The sequence below is a fragment of the Oryzias melastigma genome, linkage group LG21 (genome assembly GCF_002922805.2).
Source record: "Oryzias melastigma strain HK-1 linkage group LG21, ASM292280v2, whole genome shotgun sequence".
NCBI lineage: Eukaryota > Metazoa > Chordata > Actinopteri > Beloniformes > Adrianichthyidae > Oryzias > Oryzias melastigma.
The window spans coordinates 981,295-998,227 of record NC_050532.1 but is presented as its reverse complement, the minus strand read 5'-3'; the positions used below and the strand labels follow the sequence as shown (position 1 = coordinate 998,227).

At 37.9% G+C, this 16,933-nt stretch overlaps 1 protein-coding gene across 1 annotated transcript in view; it reads right to left on the bottom strand.

The window, feature by feature from the left end:
• Positions 1-4,332: 4,332 nt before the first annotated feature.
• The window catches only part of frzb (frizzled related protein), a 20,027-nt gene continuing 7,426 nt past the window's right edge, over positions 4,333-16,933 (bottom strand). The window contains exons 2-8 of the mRNA XM_024285899.2: positions 13,846-14,094; positions 9,821-9,856; positions 9,594-9,653; positions 9,322-9,384; positions 8,425-8,629; positions 5,854-5,917; positions 4,333-4,995 (exon numbers count right to left, since the gene is read on the bottom strand). Coding sequence (XP_024141667.1) covers positions 4,936-4,995; positions 5,854-5,917; positions 8,425-8,629; positions 9,322-9,384; positions 9,594-9,653; positions 9,821-9,856; positions 13,846-14,094 — 737 coding nt within the window. The 3' untranslated portion in view covers positions 4,333-4,935. The remainder of the gene's footprint in view (positions 4,996-5,853; positions 5,918-8,424; positions 8,630-9,321; positions 9,385-9,593; positions 9,654-9,820; positions 9,857-13,845; positions 14,095-16,933) is intronic.

The window sequence follows — 16,933 nt, the reverse complement described above, 5'->3', positions numbered from 1 at the left end:
TTATCCCCGAGCCAGGTGTGCGTTTTTCAGTCAGCTGAGGGGGAACGGAGGAGGATAAGAAGGTGTGAGAGCAAAACATTTTCTCTGCCCTCTCATGGAAACTGCAGCTGAGAAAACACCAGTGGAAATTAGCAGGCAGGAAACCCTGGAAGTACGCCTACACACACAGAAAATGCCCTCACACACACACACACACACACACACACTGGCTTCGGTTTATGCTGCTGCTCTGTTTTCTTAATTGACCAAACTAATCAGTGAGATGAACTCCTTTCACAGTTCCACACAGGGTCTGGATGTGAGGCTGTTTTAGCTTCAATGTTTTGCTAATTTTTCACAAAAAAAAAAAAATGCACTTGTCAAAATATCAACATTTTAGTATATTGATTCTCAAAATAGGAAAAGACAGCTAAAAGTTTACTTTTTTAACACTTTAACACTGGAGCTCCAGTGTTTGTTCTTTGATTTAGGGTAACATTCAACCATTAACAGGATAATTCCAGCAGATTCTAGCTAATATTTTAGTATTATGCTAGCTGTTTGGTCAAAATATGACTTTTTTAAGCTCTTTTATTCTAACTTGGAATTTAGATAATATTTTTGCTTTATGCTAAATGTTTTGGTAAAATTAGCATTTTATCAAAACAATTAGCTGTTTTAGCATTTAGCTAATATTTTGGCAAGCTATCAGCATTAAGCTTGAGGATTTTTAGCTATCAGTTTAATCATTTTCAGCTTTTAAATGGTGTATACTAGTCTAGCACTTTTCTACCTTCCATGAAGGCCCAGTGTTTTACAGTCACAGACCCATTCACCCATTCACACACTGGTGGTGGCTCCACTGCCAAACACTGGCGCCAACCTTCCACCAGAGGCAATTTGGGGTTCAGTGTCTCTCCCAAGGACACTTTGAGACATGGGTGGGCATTGAACCTGCAATCTTCTCATTATTCACAAAGCAAAGCAATATTCATTTGAAAAAAACAAAATCTTGATCCCGTTTGTGACTGTGACCCACCAGACAACTTAACAGACTTTTGATTCCAGTACTTTGCAGTTACACAACCAGTGTGTTGCTATACACTAGTGTGTTGCAAGAAATGGTCAGGTATGATGTGGAAAATTACTCAATCTCACCTCGTTGGTGTAAAAAACACATCTACCATTGACAGGATATCAGATCATCCAAACAGGGCCTTCGCACTGAATAGGGTTATGAAAGATCATAAAAAGATTGATTCTTTGAGGTAATACGATTTCTTTTGTAGTGCTCTTGCCTCACAGCAAGAAGGCTCCGGTTTAAGGCTAGAACCTTTCTTTGTGCAGTTTGCATGCTCTCCCTGTGCTCCAGCTTCTCCCACAACCCCAAAACATGCTTCACAGGTTAACTGATGACTAAATTGTCCCTTGCTGTGAATGTGTGCACGCCTGGGTGTATGATTGTGGCTCTGTGACAACTGGCAACCTGTCCAGGGTGCAACCTGCCAGGACAGCCAGGATAGGCTCCAGCAGCCTCCAAAAGGTTCCAAAACAGTTTCAGAAAATGGATGAAAGAATGACTAAATAATGGTAACACAGACTACAGATTTTTTTGTTTTTGTTTCTTTTTTCAGCTGGTGGGGTGCCTTGCAATTTTTATTGAGAAAAAAGTTTACTTTGGCTTAAATAAGTCGAAAAGCACTAATTTAAAGACAATAAATCAAAGATTGCTGTGATATTGGATGGCTTTAAGAGAAGTTGTGTTAACTGTTGTTGTGAAGACGAAGTCCTATTATTGTGTTAGCATGGTCAAATCTTTAATAAATCTAAGTGGCATTAAAAAAAAAATTCATCACTTGCCTCTAAAATGTTTATTCGTACTTTAAAACTGTCTTCCATTTTTAGGATGAATTCCATTAAAAATAAAAAATTCTGTTGCAGATCAGTTCTTTATCAGGGTATGCAAGTTGTGAAATCAGCTTTTGTCCCTTTTAAATAATTTATTAAAGACCTCATCAGAAGATGGATGAGCATCATATCAAGAAAACAGCTTTTATCTGACCTTTAGTGAGGTCAAATGTGCTCCACAAGAGGGCCGATTCCCCTCTGAACACCAGAGGATTTTTTTCTTTTTACTGGAACTCTGTGTGTGGTTCCAAAATAAAAAAAAAACGACACAACTTGGAAAACTGAGCTATTGTAATGAGCTATTGCAAAACAGAAACTTCATCTCAACCCCACTGAGTGAACCAGTGCCTCCGCAGAGTTTTAGATTAAATCGGACGTTATTCCAGCACAGACCCACCCTTTGGTCCCCCCCCGAGTGAAAGTGAAATCCAGGACCAAATGCACCACAGAGTGAGACTGTGATCACATCAGCATTCAGTTTAATGTTAAAGCGAGATAACAGGTCAAATCTGAAAGACGTCGGTGAAACACATGCTGGTATTTGTTCAGTTTAATAGACAAAAATGGGAGCGGATACAAACACAAAGATGTGCCTCAAAGTTGCACAATTGCATGTTTTAACCCAGAGAACAAATGAAAGTTGGGAAACAATTAATTACATTTTTTTGTACCTTTTATTAGTTTTATCTAGGTAACAAATTAAAAAAAGGCAACAAATCTTCAAACCTTGACACTAAAATGAATCTGTACCTATTAGGAGTGAATGCAACTCTGTGTACAATATGAAACTCAAATTTAATTTTGAAAAGCAAAAAAAGCTAAATGTAAGCATCGTAGTTTATGTTTTGATCTGTACATTTGAAAAACCTGACAGAACAGCAGAAACTGTAGATCGTCTTATAGTTTGCTAATCGGAAAGTAGTTCTACTTTTAGCAAAAAGTAGTACACTTGAAGTTTATTTTTTTGGTATACTTGAGTATAAGTATTAAAAAAATGGAAGTATACTACATCGACCAAGTATGTGTAGTGTAGGAAGTAGTCATTGAATACTTCTTTAGACCTAATTAGAACATTTTAAGTTTACAATTCAAGGATAGTATATAAAAAGTAAACTTCAAGCCTCACTTTTAGCATAGATTGAGTACATTTGTAGTACACTTAAGGATCCACTCCAACAAAAATAGTATTTTTGGTTTTCTTAACATGTTATTGTAGAATTTTCTGATGATGGAGGACATATATTAGGAAAATTAAGATGTGTTTCTGTGTATTTCTTTATTCAACTTGTTGTGAATCAGGAGTAGAGGAAGAAAATGGCATTTGAAAAAACGTATTTTGTACAAACTACAATCAGCAGGCCCAAACTCCATTCTGATGCATCCACTTGTAGACAAATAGATCCATGAACGTCTTTGTTTTCCTCGTCTGAGCTAGAATCTGGATCAAAACTGAATGGCTGGATATCTCCGATATTGCTAGACATTTTTATTGCACCGCTAATATTAGCTTGGGGTCATGAGGGGCTGTAAGCTAGCAGGAGGGAGTGTAAACAAAGGGATGATGGGAAATGGTGGGCTTACTTCCTGACAACTGTATTCTTCGGTAATCCCTGTTTGCTAAAGCAACAACAAACGACGCAAAGCTGCAAACCGGTCTTTGTGAAATCAGTTTCTCATGAGATGCATCAGGTAAATGATTCTGAACTATTTTAAACTTTTGTTTTAGGCCACCTAGGACAACAAAGAGAAGAGGGGGAATCCAGAAAGCAGAGCTACGGTTTCTGCAGTCCTTTACCATTTTGTTTAAAAAGAAACAAAAAAAAAAAAAAACTAATTTCTTGTTAAAACTGTAGTGGTAACAGTACAAATTTTACCATTTTCATTCAGAAAAAGTTTTTTTTCCTCTAAAGAACTACAGATCATTTGTTGTCTTCTACTAAAGTTACTTTCTTTGAGTGCTCAGTTATATTGGTAAATATAATCTTTCACCTGATATTTAATATGTTTTTCATAAAAACACTTTAAAAATAACAAGTAATCACACTGGGAAGAAAAAAAATCTGCTCCCACAATGTTTGGTAAAGTTTCCTTTTAATGGGGGGATATTTCTGCCACAATATTTCAAATAAAAGTCACAGTTTTGTGATAAAATGTTGTAACTTAAAAACAAAATGTAAAGTGTTTAGAATAAAAAATAATAATTTGCAAATAAAAAATTTTATTTGCTTTCAAAAAATATTTTTGTGTTTACAAACGTTTTCTTTGCTTTCAAAACTTTTTTGTGCTTGTAAACTTTTCTTTTTTGCTTTCAAAAAATATTTCTGCGTTTCAAAACTTTTTTCTTCGCTGTAAAAAATATTTTTGTGTGTAAACTTTTTCTTTGCTGTAAAAAAATATTTTTGCAATTGCAATTTTTTTTGTTTTGCTTTCAAGAAAGAAGAAGAAAAAAGGTTTGCAAACACAAAAATATTTTTAAAGCAAAGAAAAACAAAAGCTTTCGAAAGCAAATATTAAATATTTTCGTTTGCAAATTATGATTTTTTGTTCTTCACACATTACATTTTGTTTGAAGTTATTTTATGATCTCCAAACTGTGACCTTTGCTTGAAATATGGTGGCACAAATATCACTCCAGACCTTTGTAGTAGAGGAAAGTTCTATGATCATGTTTAAGCAAAAAGGTCTTTACAGTCGCATTAATGACATCAAGGGTGATTACAAACACAAACCACAAAAAACAGGCAGTGCAGGAAAACAAAAAACTTTCCCATCAACTTTTTTGCTGTGCATCCACATCCTCAGTATGGTGCTCAAAGTGTATTTACAAACATCTACACAAACAAAAAGACACTAAATGTTTGTGCAAAGAAAAAAGACGGCAAAAATGGGATTACAACAGTTTGATACGTAAAGAGATGAACTACATTCAGCTACAATAGCCTGCGATAGTGCAATATCTACACAAACACACTGTCATCCACTCACACAGACACACACCTTCACACACTCGTACAATCACACACACGCCTTCAGACACACTATCAGGTCTCAGGGGCGACCCCGGCGCAAGGCTGTTGTGCTTTTTCCCTGCAGGATCACATCCCATCTCTGAAAGACATGAAAGTTTCTGTTAATGCAGCAAACACAAGAAACAGCCCCACCAGCTGGCCGCTAAAGTATAGGTCCCACGCAGGGGCGGAGCTAAAACATTTTAAAAGGGGGGGCCGAGGCCTTTGGAAGGGTGGCAAATGAGAACAGCAGAGGGGAAGGTCATTACTAATGAAAGGATCCAAAAATAAAAGTTTGGGGAGCTCAAGGTTTTATTTAAAATACGGCTTTTGGTATATTTGCTATGTTTAAAGAAGTTTGTATTGATTATTTTTTTAAATTTTTGTCAATAATATACTTCTCATGAATTGAGGTTAAAGTGGGGTGAGCAGCAGTCCCCCTTGCCTCCCCTAGCTCCACCTCTATCCAATGTCTACCTAGCTTAAAGGGTAACCAAACAGGGAAGCTGGAGCCTGACTCCACCTACAGCCAGAATGTGAAAACCCAGTCAGAGGGGTGGAGCTTGGGGGCAGGACTGTTATCATTACTGGAGCTGTAGATCACGACGTGGGACTGAGATTTTTGACCAATCACTAAATTAATCAACTGTAATACCCCGATTCAACCTGTAGGTGGCAGCACACATATGATTTTTGACTATATTTTCAAAAATTAAACAAGTTTATTTGAATTTGTCAAAAATTTGGCAATGAACAACAGACCGCACTTTTAATGTCCAATTTATAGAGATGAACAACCTAACAAAGTTGATGTATGGTTTGGTTACCCTTTAAAGAGGCTGTGAAGTTGTAGTGAAAACACTATAACTTCAAAATAATCAAAAAATGTCCATTTGCATTTTTTTTTTTACAGAGACAGTGCTTCAGTGTTTACACACAAAGATCATTCCATACGCACCTTTACTTTCCTCCCCATTTTATCCTTCCACTTCTGAGCTATGGAGCTTTCAATCAGAAGCAACCTGGAACCAACAAGAACAAACTTTAGACTTCTGTCAGAAATATCGATTAGCAATGAAGCACTCTAAAGCCACAGTGGGGCGAATGGGGCAGTTTATTTGGATGATGGTGCAGAAAATAAGTCTTTAGTAATAAAGATTTGTCTAGGGACTCCAGGGACAAGATTGTAAACACGAACAAGACTGGGATAAAAATATATCAACTGTTGGAGCAACTATTAGAAAATGGAAAAAAGACAAGATCTCTGACAATCTCTACTCTCGGTGTGGAGGACCCGCTCCTCCTCCATGTCAACAGGAGCCAGTTGAGGTGGCTCAGGCGTCCTGCCTGGATGCCTCCAGAACATAATGGAGAGACCGTGGCTCTTGGCTGGCCTGGGAACGCCCCAGAGGAGCTGGACGAAGAGACAGAAGTCTAGGCATCTTTGCGTAGACTGCTAATCCCGCAACCCGAATGAGCAGAAGATGGACCGACAATCTCCCTCCACCTGGAGCTCAATGCAAGATCTCACCTGGTGGGATACAAATGGTCTTAAGATGGCTGAATAAACAGCCCAGAACTACACAGGGGAACTGGTCAATGATCTGAAGAGACCTGGGATTACAGTATCAAAGGATACTATAGTAACACAGCAGTGCATCAGTGCTCCAAAGGTCCCCCTGCTTATGCCCAGAAACATCTCAAGTTCTCCAGAGTCCTTCTGGATAATCCAGAGGTCATGAGGTCAGATGTGACCAAAATGGAACTCTTTTGTATTAACGCCACTTGCTGTGTTTGGAGGAGAAAGAATGCCGAGTTTCGTCTCAAGAATACCACAGCCACTGTGAGGCACGAGGGTGGAAATATTATAGTTTGGGGCTGATTTTTCCTCAAAAGGGGCAGGACGACTTGTCCATATGGTGAGATCTTGGACAAAAACTTTCTTCCATAAGTGAGGATGAAACATGGCATTCAAGCACAATAAAGATCGCCTGGGCATCAAAGGAGTGACTACCTAAAAACGTTTGAAGGTTCTGGAGTGTTCTAGTCAGTCTTTGGACTTCCGTCTAAGAGATTCTGTAGAGGGAATTGAAAGTCTGTGTTGTCAGGCAACAGCCCCAAAACATCACAGCTCTAGAGAAGATCTGGAAGGAAGAATGGACCAAAATATCAGCTACAGTGTTGTTATTGACTAAATACTAGGGCTGTCAGATTTGTCGCGTTAAAAACGCATTAATCTGACGTGCGCTTGACGCCGACAATTTTTTTGACGCATTAATCGCGGATTTTCCATAGACTGTATATAATGGGAGGACCTCATAGCTCGGTAAGTCCATTATTTTTACAGTCAATGGGATTTTCTCATACGTGCCTTTTCATACCACGCGCGCGGGCGTCCCGCCCTCCAACTCACCGGCTGCTCTCACTCGATCACGGGCGAGTCTCCAACCACCGAGCTGCTAGCTAGAACCAGCCCGGCGCTAGGACCTGGAGAGCTCCTGCACCCTAACCCGGCTCCGGTTCGCGTCCAGTACCCCGTCTGGTGGTACTGGCTCGCGACCGGCGCCGCGTCCCGAGAGCTGCGGACCCCCGACGTTCCGAACAGCAAGCGCACCGGGGGACGTTTTAAATGTTCTGGAGGTTTAAGTGTGATCCAACCCCAGCATAGTTCTCTGTCTGTCGGCATATTCATGGCATGAGCTCCGCTGAGCTGCAGCCAGAGACCGCGGCGCCAGTAACAGACTTTCAAACTATCCACAGAGTATCCCGCTTTTCTCAGTCTTTAAGGTTTTAAAAAACAAAAGTTATTTGGAAATGATAAATCTCTATTTCATTTATTACTGCAGTTCAGCAGAGGAGAATAAGATTTGGTCCTGACAAAAAATGAACGTGAAAGTGTTATGGAAATTTTATTTTTGATGTTTTTTATTTTATTTTACTGAACATTGATTGAAGTTTTGAATTTAAAATGCCCTTCACTTGGACTTGGGCTTTTGTTAGGCATTTTATGTTACAGCCTTTTACTGTTAAGAAAGTTTATCTCAATACAATGTTACAAAATAAAGTATTTCTGATGAAAAATATTAAAATTGTCATTCTTGTTTTCATAATTAATGTAGAACTGTTAAATTCCACGAACCACACATTTTTTCCTTAAAAAAAGGCCACATGTAAATTTGCGATTAATCGCGAGTTAACTCTGGACAAAATGCGATTAATCGCGATTAAAGATTTTAATCGCCTGACAGCTCTACTAAATACTTATTTTCTGCACAATTATACAAAAAAATCAAACAATTAGATTTACTGGATTCTATTTCTACATCTCATATGATGAATTAGCTTATAAACTCTGTGACTGATAAATACTTTTTTCTTCACTGTACAAATTTTCAGAACTTCCATTGAAATTAAACCTTTCTGACCGCTGTTCCACATGCAAAGTCTCACAACAGATAAATATGAAAGCCTGTTCCACCGCCAGTTGAACTGGAGAGTTCTAATGTAGAGGAATGCAAAACGCCCCCACCTGGACCTCTCCTCGTTCTCATAACCCATGATGATGTACTCCTCCCCAGGAACCAGAGGAGGACACAAGCAGGAGGATGAGTAGTAGAGGGTCTGCGTCTCCTTGGGAATGTTAACCAGGGAGGATTTAAGCACCTCCTTCACCTCCACCACGGCGGTGGGCTCCAGGCCGCGGTTCCTCACCTCTCTGACCCTCGCTCGGATAACTGGAGGAAGTCCACACATGCAGGGTGTGAGGGTTGCTATCAAATGACTCAAGGAATACAGACAGGAAATACAGGAAATTTTGAATGGAAAAGAAGAAGAAGTTTGAGCAGAAGTCTCATTGTCTCATTTTAAGAGAGATGCTGGTTTTACTGCCTTCATGGAAGAGCAACAATAGCAGAAGACAAACATCTAACCACACGTGATCACAGCACGTCACTAAGCAGGCCCTTAATTAAGGTTAGGGTACCTGTGCGGTCCACTTCCCGGTGCTGGACGCACGATCAGTACTGATTCCGAACGTGGTATCGGTTTTGGACGCAGTACCGGATGCGGACCAGGCACAACTGCTGCACGCATGGGGCGTGCAGGTGATACATAAGTGCCTGTAGGACTCCCATTGGATACCACACAACCTACGGTCTAATCGTCTAAGCTCGCATTGGGAACGCTCTTATCACTTGAACAGCACCAACAGGTTTTGGAAGCTTCAAAAACAACACACCTGCATCTCACCTACTTCACCCTTACGTGTTCTTCAAGTGTTCACTATCACCTGTTTGCAGCATACCCATAGAAATAAATGCGCACACATTTTCTCCCACAGACAGCTCGTATCCACCCGTAAGGATAGTTACAACTAAAACATAAGCAGTAAGGATGCCGTTTTCTGAGGGAAAAACAGAAAGCTTACCATAGTTGTAGTTGTTCCTCAGGTAAGTCTTCAGACTCATTTTGACCGTCTTACATTTGCAGCCTAAAACAACAAACACAGAAATGTTTATTTAATGAAACAGATTTGTTTCTGAGTATAACATATTTGTTCAGTATGAAAGGGATCACACAGGAAAGGTCTACAGATGTTTAGGTCAGTGAAAGAGTTGATAATGAGTAACCTTTAGTGAAAAGGAAGAGTAGTGTGATGTGGGGGGGGGGGGTGACAGGTAGAACTACAGCTGGACTCACCTGCGTTTGGTCCTCGGCAGTGGAAGCTGTTGGAGTCCATTGGAGAGTCTGGACTGGATTCTGTGGAGGGAGATGAAACCCAAATTGTATGTTTTAACACTAGCTGTCCCTCTTGTTCAATCCTTTTAAACAGAACTGTGACTGGTTCACTTCATATACCAAACCGCATTGCTTCATTTAGCCCGGGCAGCCTGAGAAAGATGAAGGAGAAAAGGACAAAGTCTCACCTGGATTACACCTGCTCAAGTCGGGATTGTAGGGATCTGCAGAGACGTAGACAGCTGTCACTATACTGCTCTTTAAAGACTTCAAAAAGGAATGCGACAGAACAAAACAAACAAAAAAAAAAACACTGTGATAGCTATAAAACGCTCAGTTTAACCCAAGATTCCAACAGTTGCTTTTGTAAGAAAAAACCTCCCATGTAGATGAAACAAGATAAGAAACATTCAAACACCTAAAGTCCAATTCATCCCAGATTGACATAATCCAGTTCAATTTCAGGCCAAACTGTTGTATTCATGCACCAGTGGAAAAAAGTTCTGATTAGGAATCAGATGTTTGGAAGAAGTTCCTCACACTGAGCATGCAGAATCACCCTTCACTTCAAAAACCAAACCTTTTGTCAAAAAAAAAAAACAACTTGTTCCTAAAAGATTTTTTTTTAAGAAAAAAAGAATAAAAAGATTTGCAAAAAGCAAAGTAAATGTAGAGCCAGAAAAAAATGTTTAAGGTCTACGGCTGAGAAACTATTGGCAAACTTACTGAGTAAAGTTTTAGCTGTAATTACCTTTGCAAGTCAGCGTCAAAAATAAGTTTGGAATCTAGAAAAAAACCCTCAAAACTTGCTGAAATGTTCCATGTGATTGTCTGCCTGGACACTGGAAGGTTTAAATCCTGACTGAGTCAAACCAAAGACTCTAAAATGGGACCCAATGCCTCCCTGCTTGACACTCAGAATTAAGGGTTTGGACCAAATGGTTCCCGAGTGCGGCTGTGTCTGCACCTCACCGCTCCCACAGGGGATGGGTCAAATGTGGAGAACAAATTTCACACAATGCAGTGCGTGACAACTAACGGGACTTTAACTTAACCAATTTGTTTGATTATTCACCTATGGTTTCACTGCACCAAAATTAGAGGAATGAGGGTTTCTGTATTCTAGTAATTGTAATTTAATTACTGAAATTTGAACTGTAATTCGCTACGTTACTCTGTTACTGACAAGTAATTGTCCTGAAATTGAGGATTTTGTTTTTCCTTTGTCCATAATGCTGGAAATTAGACAGAGAAATTGATCTCAATTTTTCAAATGCAAGGTCTTAAAAATGTGTGATGATATCTGGTTCCAACATGGCGGCGTCCGTAAAAAAAATGGCGACCAAATTAATTTGGTTGGAGCGGGAAGTAAGGCATTTTTTATGTGTGACATCACACTGACTCAGTCCAGTTCTTTCATGCAGTCAAGTTTGGTGTTCTTTGTGAAAAATATATCACAAGTTAGTTTAGATTTTTCTTTTTTTTTTTTTTTTAAAAAAAGCAAAACTTTTAAACAATATTAAGGTCAAAATCCCTTAAGAAAACTCCAGGACTCTCTTCTTTCAGCATATAAAAAAAACTCCAAAAGCATTGGAACTGAGCCCAGACAGCTCAGGGGTGCGTGGGTGCGCCAATATGAAGGTCAACCGGGGTTTAGATGCAGAGGTTTTTTTCAGGACCTTGTCCTGTTTGGAGAAGCTAAGGACAGTGATGTTTTATTGAGTGTAAAACGAGTGGTCCGCTGGCATCAAGGAGCTCTTTGAGAAAGTCCGTGGGAGTGAAATCAGGAGGGAAATGACTCACGCTATCTGTTCGTGAGGGAACAGTGAGGGAGCAGGAACGACCGAAAACACAGACAGGCTGGGAAGACGGAGCGCAGAGGATCATGAGGGAATGGCCTGGAAACATATTTTATGTTGCTTTCAAAGCTTCTTGTGTGGTTATATTTAATGTTTTATAATAAACACTTGCTTCAGCAGATTTTGGTCCAGTAGAGGAGTCTGTTACTTAAATGTTTTTGGCCTGACGGCTCTCTAGGCCTGAACATGTGTTCACTGTGGATCTATCACCTTCGAAAACAGCACATTTTTCTGGCTTATACTGAAATCAAACCTTCATCCAGTCAGCCTGGGAGCCAAAACTCTCCTTTTCTGAGCACGCTCAGGTTTCTTCAGTTTGCCCTTCAAGGAACAGATGATGGAAGACTTTTTTGGATATTGTTTGTAAAGCATTACTTTAACTCAGGGGTGTAAAACTCACAGGGGGCCAAAATCCAAAACACACCTTAGGTCGTGGGCCGAACAGGATGAACATTTATTGAACACTCTAAAACTACATTTTTAAAACTTAAACAACGTCACTTTTTAACATAATTATGAACTAGATATATAACGTAACCTGTGATAATGCTAGTGTGAATGCTGTAAGCTGAATTTGGACACCAAAGATGCTAGTGCTGATAGCTGAAGATGTTGAAATTGATAGTTAAAAACACTGAAGCTAATAGCCAGCTAAAATATTAGCTAAATGTCAAATTAGCCTAAAAAAATCTAACAAAAAAGGCTTTGGTTAGTCAAAACAGCTAGCATGTAGCTGAAATATTAGCTAAACTCCAAAATAGCTAAAAAAAAAATCTTAGTAAATGCCAAAATAGTCCAAAAATCTAGCAGCATGCCAATTTTAAAACTTTAAAACTGCAACTTTTTTACATAATTATGAATAAAATAAAGGCAGGAATATTATTCCAGAATAAATCAACTTAAACTTTAAATAACTTTCAATATTTTACTCTCTGCAAAAATATATTTTCTCAAAATTATACAAGTTAAAAATAAGTGCAAGATAACATCGGGCCATTAATAACAGTAAAATAAAATGATCTGGAGGGGCTTTACTTTGACACATGCTTTAAAAGAAATTGACACAGCTCAAACACTTTAAGCATTTTCCTTTTATGATTGTATTCTATTGAATTCCATTGATTTATTGAACCTTCACTAAGGAACTTGGTGCAAACCTGTTGCATTTCCTCCAAAGATCACCAGAGACGGCTCATTATCCTCTGACTCTCACGTAGAGACTCTGATCTTTCATCTGAAACAATCTCGTTTGCAGTCTGGTATCAAAAATATTTTAGTGTTTTACACAATATATTACAGGGTTCTTTGATTGTCAGGTGGGTGGTCTCAGCAACTACACTGTGTCCCACCTGATGGTCCATTTTCAGGACGTTGTTGGGCAAAGTAAACTCTGGTCAACCACTTGATGTTTTTTAATTTGAAAGCACACTAGGGCTGCATGGTATGAAAAAAAACTAAAATGTGCAATATTAGTTATCAATATTGCAATGACAATATGAATTAAGATCCATTTACAAATAGCAATAATAAATAGTACATCATTTCTACACTTGAGGTGAGAATTAACAGGTTCCATTTGATTGGCCAAAGGCCAACATGGTGATTTGATTTACTAAATACTTCAAGATGCCATAAGGTTGTTTGAGCATGTGTGTTAACATTTAAGGAAATAGTTTATTGCAGTTTATAGCACCTTTGTCGATATCCATGTCACACCGGTTGAAACAATAAATTTGCGATCTATTGTACATTGGATTTTTGTTACACAAGCAACCGTTAAAATCTCGGGTTAAAATGAGCTTTTTATAGGTCTGACAAAAAAAGACTATATTTCTGCATTAATAACACACAACCTTTGAAAAGTTTTAAATGTTGATTTTTAGTCGTCAAAATATTTGTCAAGTTCTAAGAAATGATGAAAACAAAATCCTGTTTACTGTCCAAGTAAATGAAATAATGTAGTTTTGGAATCTTAAACCTAGTCAGAAGTCAGATTTAGTCGTGTGATCATCTGCCAGGGATGCTGCACTTAACTGCTCTGGAGTTTATAAATATTTGAACTGTAAAGATGTATTTCCTGTACAAATAAAGTTCTGTTAAAAGCATCACAAGTCTAAATAAACTTCTTCCCTCTCCAGCTTTGCTTATATCCAGTAGGTCACCTTTTCCGTACTTGTTTTAGTAATCTGATAACTATGAGGGGAAGTTTAAATGTCATCTCCTCCTCTGGCTCGGAAAATGTCAGGACAACCTTGAAAAAGTTTACCTCTAAACTTAGAGCAAACAACAAAACAGGAAATAAGAGTCTTCTGAGCATCTCCATGACGACAGTACTGCAGTAACAGGATGACTACCTGGTCCTTCTGCTTTGACGATGGCCTCAGGTGAGATACAGACGCCGCGGTCGTACAGCGGCAGCTCGCTGCAGTCCAGGCTGTCGGGCCAGCTGTGGTTGTAGCGCTTCATCACCGGCTCACAGCCGTACTTGGCTCGTTCACACACCGCCTTGCACGGCTTGATGGGCTCGTGCTGGAAATCAATGGTGCAGATGGGGGCGTACATGGCACACAGGAAGAAGAGCAGATCTGGACTGCAGCCGGTTCCTGGACAGGAGACATAAACGCTTCAGGTTTGATCACATTCACAGCAGCACTTGATCCTTCCAGCAGCTGAATTAAACCCACAGAGCTGTCAACAAAGCTGCAAAGATGGTTCTAGTTACATCTATTCAGGAGGATCAATTTGTCTTATGTCAATAAATCCTAATCAAATGACAGTGAAACAGAACCAAAAAAACCCAGACAAACTTAAGTGAAAAAACAACTTCAATGATGCAACCGTTTTAAAATATGAATCACAGAATTTACCGAGGTTTTACTTCCCAACTTTACAGTATTTTTTCAGAGCCACTTTAGTTGGTAATCAGCTCAAAAAAAGAAGAGTGAAACCAGAACCAGTTTCACAACACTCAACTTTTCAATGTGTTTTATTTCTTAGCAGAAAAAGTAATTCTGTCATGCGATTCATTTTTTTGTTCAATTAAATATTCGTGACATGTAATTAATTATTCTAATTAATTGACTTTAATTGCAATATTTTTAACCTAATATTAGCTGTGAAATCCTTATTTTAAGGTATTTTTATTTCAATTTATCACATTGTGGTGCAGTAAAAGATCGAAATACAACTAAAAAGGTGTTAAAGTGTTTTTATTATTACAGACGTCTAATCGTAACTTTTACACCAGCAAGAGGAATTTTGTTTTCAATCTGAAACATAACCAAGAAAATATAAATACATTAAGTCCAGAGGGCTCTAAGTAAAACATTAAAAAACAATAGAAACAATTTTTCTGAGCAACCAAAAAAATATTGACCAGGAACTTCTTATTAATATCATAAATTATTTTATTCCACAGTTTATCTCAACAGCAAGAGAGGATCATGTGGGAACAAATATATTAGTTTTGTAGTTTTCTTTAATCTTTTGATCAATTTAAAGACTGGGATGAAGCAGAAGAGAGAGAAGAGAATCTAAGGAGATGAAACACGAGGGCGTGACGGTGGAGGGATTGATCTATTTACCGATGGATTTTGTTTCTTTGACATAAACGTTTGCTTCAACGTCTTAACAAAAATATGCGTGAAAAGGTGAACTTTCCCTCTGAAATGATGCTTTGTTTATTTTATTGTGACGTTTGCTTTCCAGAGAAAAAATAACGAGAGCGCAGTCAGTGTGATCGCTGAAACTGCTACCATGACAACGAGACGCACTGTGTTTTAAATAATCAACTTTTTGTAAAAAAATATTTCAACTTAAAAATAAAACAGGACGGAAGTTCTAAAAGGATTATTTTATTAGTCGACTAATCACTCATTGTTTCTATCGAAGTGCAAAGTGGATGTAAAAAAACATTTCTTAACCATCATTAGCTTTAAACTAACTACAAATGAAGACAAGTAAGATGATAGTTTATCAAACTTTCAATGAATCTTGCAGCTTCTGTCCTTCATTAGTTTCTGTGATTAAATAATAGCAGTGAGAGAGAGAGATGAGGAATACACTTTCCATCAAACTCATTTTGACAGGTGCCCCGCCCCTCAAGATGATGTAACAATTTAATATCCATTATATATATAAAGGGTATACAGGGTGAAAGGTCACCTGTCAAAATGAGTTTGATGAAAAGTATATTCCTGATCTCTTTAGTGAGGTCGGCATCTGAAACAAGGAACTATTTTTCACCAAAGATAACGTTTTGGTCTCACTGACTCAAATAATGAAAAAAGTTCATTTTTGGTGCTGAACGCTCACAACTTTGTTCAACTTTACTACACTCTGACTCCATATAACATAAATCAATAACTGAATGAATGGTTTATTTCAAGAAAATAAGGTCATAATACATACATAACATATCACTTAATGAATCCCAACTAGATTGCTTGAAAGTGAGTGGAAGGAAGCGAACTTATATAATCCCACCCCGACTCGACCATACCATTTTCTCTACACGAATTATCAATATCTGGTTCCGGGCTTAATATCAAATATTAATAGATTCGGGCTATTAAGGATCATTAATATCATTAATGTAATCGAATTTCAAAGCATCCACAAGAAATTATTTATATTAATCAGTAACAATAATCTAATATTCTCATTAAAAAAGACACTTTGTGCAGATTGTATTCAAAGAATTATAATAATACAAAAAGTAATAATTAAATCATCTTAATTTGCTATTGCAGTAAAATCTAAATATTCTCATTTAAAAAGACAATTAGTGCAAATTGTATTTATCAAAGAATGATTATAAAAATAGAAAAAGTAATAAGTAAAAATCATCTTCATTAGTTAATGGAGAAAAAAAATCAAAATATTCTAATTTAAAAAAAAAGACCCAGAACCGGAGGTGTTTTATAAAGTAACGACTAATCGACTATTAATTAGTCATCGACTATTTTAATAGTCGATTAGTCGACTAATCGTGGCAGCCCTAGTTCAAATAATTGATTTAATATTTATTTTTCTGTAAATGACCGTGGTATGAGCAGGCTAATGCTTTTCCAGGTGTGTATTATCAGACATGAACAGACTTCACGGAAGCAAGAGATTAATGCGATTAAAAATACGTCAAAATGTCAGTAATTAATCAATCGTGATTATCGTGATAATTTGAAATCCCTAAGAAAAAGTGAAAAAAACAAACAAAAACTAAGTTTTCAAGATTTGGTTTGTTTAAAGACAGACTCAAACAAAATCCTGTTCCGTGTAACTTTCTCATGATTGCTGCACCGCTAATGTGGAGCCTGGTTTCCACTGAGCGTTTCTATTGTTATTCTGTTGTTGTCTTCTTAAACTAGCATCTCCCATTCTATCCTCTCCTTTAGCTGTACTTCTTAATCTCTCTTTCTCGACCTGTGCTGTTCCTCTAGCATG